Source organism: Amblyomma mixtum, chromosome 7 (assembly GCF_055824585.1).
Source record: "Amblyomma mixtum isolate Tamu chromosome 7, ASM5582458v1, whole genome shotgun sequence".
NCBI classification, from domain to species: Eukaryota; Metazoa; Arthropoda; class Arachnida; order Ixodida; family Ixodidae; genus Amblyomma; species Amblyomma mixtum.
In genome coordinates, this window is record NC_143018.1 from 35,453,847 (window position 1) to 35,459,072 (window position 5,226).

General features: G+C 56.4%; 1 protein-coding gene across 1 annotated transcript; it reads right to left on the minus strand.

Annotated features, from left to right (window-relative positions):
- Positions 1 to 977: 977 nt before the first annotated feature.
- Positions 978 to 2,489, minus strand: LOC149335644 (uncharacterized). Its single transcript, XM_089553985.1, has 2 exons — positions 2,308 to 2,489; positions 978 to 2,198 (listed from the first exon to the last, which is right to left on the minus strand). The coding sequence occupies exon 2, from the start codon at positions 1,704 to 1,706 to the stop codon at positions 978 to 980; it is 729 nt and encodes a 242-aa protein (XP_089410111.1). The 5' UTR covers positions 1,707 to 2,198; positions 2,308 to 2,489.
- Positions 2,490 to 5,226: the final 2,737 nt, after the last annotated feature.

Here is a 5,226-nt window from a genome sequence, read left to right on the forward strand (position 1 = left end):
GAAAGTTATATTATACCAGTCCTGATGATATGCTATTTTATGAGTCATTTTCAGGAAGTATGTAAGTTGAAAATGCGGCGAAATGAACTGTGACGGCTGTCATTGATCAATTAGTTGTTCAAAGAATATTAATTATACTAATTGTATTTGGATTGTTTTATTCATTTCACTGTATTAGGATTGTCAACTATGTTGTTTTGTATCGGCAGCACAATGTTGTCTCTGCCGTGTCCCGACCACAAGCGCTTACGCTACTGGGCACATACAATCTAGTGCAGATTTATCTCCCAAGAAAGTTTCTTATGTCGAATGTATGTATGTAAGCATGTATGTATGTATGTATGTATGTATGTATGTATGTATGTATGTATGTATGTATGTATGTATGCATGTATGTATGTATGCATGTAGGTATGTATGTATGTATGTGTGTATGTGTGTATGTATGTATGTGTGTATGTATGTATGTATGTATGTATGTATGTATGTATGTATGTGTATGTATGTATGTGTATGTATGTATGCATGTATGTATGTATGTATGTATGTATGTATGTTGATGATTGATTGATTGATTGATTGATTGATATGTATGCATGTATGTATGTATGCATGTAAGTACGTATGTACGCATGTACGCATGTATGTATGTATGTATGTATGTATGTATGTATGTATTGTGGGCAATTCCTCTGCGCGGGGACGCACAGGCAGTCACTCGAGGCAGGACTTCGTACAAACGGTTTATTCTCACATGAGGGGGCCGGTCGTCGTCGTGGCAGCTGGGTCAGGTGGTCCTTTTGGCAGGGCTGGTCCAGGAGCAAGAGACCGCGAGCCTCTCCGGTCTCGCCTTATAAAGGCTTTCTCCTCGCCTCTCTCCCCCCGCCCCACCACTCGGGAAGAAGGGTTCCAGACTACCCGCGGTGAGCGGCGCGGGATTTGACTTGCCCGCGAGCAGACCCTACATCTCCCCCCCCTCAAACGTCCGTCCCGGGGTCCGCCAGTAGGCGGTCGATGACCTCCGGGTCCGGGTCCATAGAGTCGTCGCAGGGGGGAGGGGTGCTCGCCGGGGGGCCGCTCACCGCTGGCTGGACGGGCTCCTCACGAGCCGCCTGGGGGAGCGAGGCGCCTGGCTCCGCTGGGGGCCCTGCCGGCAGCGCCCTCCAAAGCTCCTCGGCCGCCGGGGACAGCAGGTCTGGGCGGCTGGACTGGAGGATGCGGAGGGCCGCCTCCTCCGGGCGCCCCTCTGCAGTGGCGCAGCGGGGGAAGGCGCTGCAGCCGCCAAGCGCTTTTCCGCCGCGAAGGGGCTGCGCCTGGTCCCGCCACCTGGACCGCGCGCAGTACGAGATGGCCGCTCCGTTGGTGACCGTGGTCCAGGTGGCCACGTGCCGCAGGACCCTGGGCCGCTTGGGTTGCGGCTGCTCGGCGGCCGAAGCGCCGGCTGGGCGCTGAGGGGGGCCCTGCGCCTGGTCGTCACTGGCCCTCTTGCGTTGGCCTGCACCACTGGGAGGTGCTCTCCAGTGGTTAGGCATGTGGTTTGGCGGGCGGTGGGGGCCACCGCGGCCGTGGAACCTGCGCCACTCGCGCGGCTCCTGCCGCCAGCCGGGTGGCGCGCCTTGATGGCGGCCACCGTTCGACGGTGGTCTGCCTTGCCTTCTGGAGTCCGAGCCACGGGCGTCGGTCCGCTGGAGCTTCCTAGAAGACATACTGAGAGGGCGAGAGCACTGCGAGTGATAATTAATCGAGAGACACGGGTGCTACCTGGTCCTCAGGTTGTAGCGTGGGTTGCGAACCGCACCGCTACCTGCTCGTCCTCCCGGGGGTGAGATCGCCGCATCGCGCTGATTTTCCACCGCTTCGCAGTCATCGTCCTTGCGAAGGTGGAAAGCCTTCAAATCAGCGACATGCACCGGACCGGCGGTTTCGCCGTTTGTCAACAACCGCAACTGGTAGGTGAGCGGCGTAGTCCGTGCCGTAACTTCGTACGGCCCAGCCCACTTGTGCGCTAGCGACGCGGCGAAACCGCGCGCTGCGTTACTAAGTGGGTGCGTTCTCTTGAGTACTAGGTCGCCCGTGTTGAAAACGACGTGACGGCGACCTTTGTTGTACTGATCCGCCTGCTCCATGCGCGCCACATCGAGGTTTTCGCGGGCTGCGCGCTGCGCTGCCTCCAAGCGCTCCCGGAGCCTTGCCGCGTACTGCGAAAGCGGAGGGGGCGCAGGCCCAGCTGCGTCGAGTAGGGCATTCTCTAGCGGAAAGGCGATCTCTCTCCCAAAATTCAAGTAAGCGGGTGTAATACCCACTGACCTGTTCACGGTTGTCCTTGTAGCGAACGCCAGTTCGGACAGCCGCGCGTCCCAATCTCTGTGCTGCTCGGTCGTCGCGACCAGCATGCTCTTCAGATTTCGATTCACCCGCTCGGTTATGTTGCTCTGAGCGTGGTAGGGACTCGTTCTCCTGTGGCGGATTTGAAGCGCCCGACAGGAGTCTACAAAGACTTTGCTTGTGAAATACGAATCATTGTCTGTAATCAGGTCGGAAGGGAAACCGAAACGAGTGAAAGTCTCCAACAGTTTTTCCCAAATTCGTTCCGACACAAGCTTCCTAAGGGGGAAAACCTCAACCCACTTGGAATAGTGGTCCGTTATTACCAGGATGAATTGGTTTCCGCGCGCGGACCGAGGGAGGGGTCCCATGATATCGCACGCGACCACTTGCCACGGGTAGTTGCTAACTACCGCCTTCATCATGCCAGCGGGCTTGCCCGCCCGAGGCTTGGCTACCTGGCATACCGGGCAGGTACGGGCGTATCCCAGCACATCCTTTCTCATGCCTGGCCAGGTCGCGACACGGCATAACTTGTCGTAAGTCTTACTGCCGCTGCCATGGCCTGCCAGCGCTGAGTCATGGAAGTACTGCAGGAACCGTTTCCGCAACCTTCTCGGGACCACGACTCGGAAAGGGGATGCAATCGCCGCTTCCTCGTCAAGTTGGGGGATGTAGCGGAGCAGCAAGCCATCATCGCCCAGCAGATACGCGTCGTACTTGCCCTCAGCGTTCCCGGTGCAAGCTGCGCTGCTCGCAAGCTCTTTCAGCACCCGCTGGCAAAGACCGTCTGCTTTCTGGGCCTCGATCAGCTCTTCTCTACTGACCGCTACTCCCCAAGACAGATTTCTTTCTGCCTCGCTCCTAGGCAGGCGAGCGGTCGCCGCCACGAGCTGCTGTGTTTCCCTTCCGTCACAGCACCGTGCGGGACCTTTGTCCGTCTCCTCTCTCTCCAAACAGGGCGCGACACTCCCGTCCGCCCTCTCTTCCTCTCCAACAGCGGTGACGCCGCTTTTTACAAAGCTGGGCTGCGCCTCTGAAGCGCTTCCGCCAGCATTCCATGGTGCGCGCGATAAAGCATCGGCCACCTTGTTCAAGCTGCCCCGGCGGTACTCGATGGCGTACGCGTAACGTTGCAACGTCAGCGCCCATCTCGCGAGTCTGCCTGCGGGGTTCTTGAGCCTCTTTAACCAAGACAATGCCTGATGATCTGTCTGCACGGTGAAGACCGCTCCGTCTAGGTACATGTCGAACTTGGACAATGCGAACATGATCGCCAGGCATTCCTTTTCGGTCACGGAGTAATTCCGCTCCGCCGATGTGAGCGTGCGACTAGCGAACGCGACAGGGCGCAGTTTGCCCTCGTGTTCCTGCAACAAAACAGCTCCAACACCGTAGTCACTAGCGTCTGTCTGCAAGACAAACTGCTTGTTCAGGTCGGGGAGGCGCAGACTAGCGGTATTCGCTATCGCGCGAGCCAAGGCAACAAATGCGTCACTCTGTTCCTTGCCCCAGACCCCCTTCGAGCTTTTACGCAACAGCAGGTTCAGCGGCCTTGCAAGCTCCGAACAGCGCGGGATGAATTGCCTGTAGAACGCAACCATCCCCAAAAACCTCTGCAAGCTTTTCACATCCATGGGGCAGGGGTAGTTCAGAATTGCCTGCAGTTTGTCATCATTCGGTCTCAGTGTGCCATCATCCACGACAAAGCCCAAGAGGTTCACTCTCTTCGATGCCAACTGCACTTTCTTTGGATTTATGGTTAGACCGGCACGTCTCATTCTATCGAGAACGGAATTCAGGTGAATGAGGTGCTCCTCGAATGACTGTGAGAATATCACAACGTCGTCGAGGTACGCCATGGCGTAGTTGAACCTTGCATCGCCCAGCACGATGTCCATCAGTCGCATGAACGTGCTCGGGGCGTTAGACAAACCAAACGGGAGTCGAGTAAATTCGAAGAGCCCGCGGTGGCAGGTGAATGCGGTTTTCTCAATGTCACCTTCGGCCACCTCAATCTGCAGGTACCCTCTGCTTGCATCTAGGACTGTGAAGAACCTCGCGTTCCCTAACGCGTACATCACAGCCTCGATCGACTGAAAAGGGTACGCAACCGTAGGCGTCAGTGAGTTGAGCTTACGATAATCAACACACAGCCTGACCGATCCATCTTTCTTCGGCGCTAGAACCACTGGTGACGCCCAGGGACTTTGTGAGGGTCTCACCGCACCGGTATCAATCATCTCGTCAAGGGCACAGTCGAGAAGCTGCCTCTTATGCGCACTTAACGGCCTCGGGTTACACCTGAAAGGGCGCGTATCACCCGTCTGAATCTCGTGCTGAAGCAGGTCGGTTCTGCCCGGTTTCTCCGTGAAGCAATCCGAAAACGGGAGTAAAGTTTCCGCGAGCCTTCGGCGCTGACTACTGGGTCCTGAGAAAGACGCAATAATCGCTTCTAACGGGCCACCGTCTCTCAGCTTCTCGAGGGAGCTCACCTGCCTTTCTGTCGCACAGGTGTGGACAACCACCTTTTGTGCAGGACAGCCGGGCAAGGATGCGCTTTCGAAGAGAATGAGGGGGGCGAGCTGGCTGTAACGATAGCCATTCTCCCCCATGTCGAGCACAATGCCTTCGCTCGAGAGAAAATCCCTTCCCAGAATTACTGGTATCGACAAGCCAGGCAGATAGACGAAGCGATGTCTCCGCTTTCTGCCGTCAAAACGCATCGTAAGACGCACTGCTCCCTTTGCCTTTGCCGCCCCAGCTGCTAAGCTTAAAGGGGTTTCGGCCGGTCTGACACGGATGTTACCTATCCGGCAGGCCTCGTACACCTCGTCACCGACCAGTGACAGCGTTGAGCCCGTGTCTACGAGTGCAGAGTAGCATCGACCCGCTAACTGC

Bases quoted from the DNA above. Each gene is read 5' to 3' on its own strand.
- LOC149335644 (XM_089553985.1), bottom strand. From the start codon at position 1,706: ATGTCTTCTAGGAAGCTCCAGCGGACCGACGCCCGTGGCTCGGACTCC.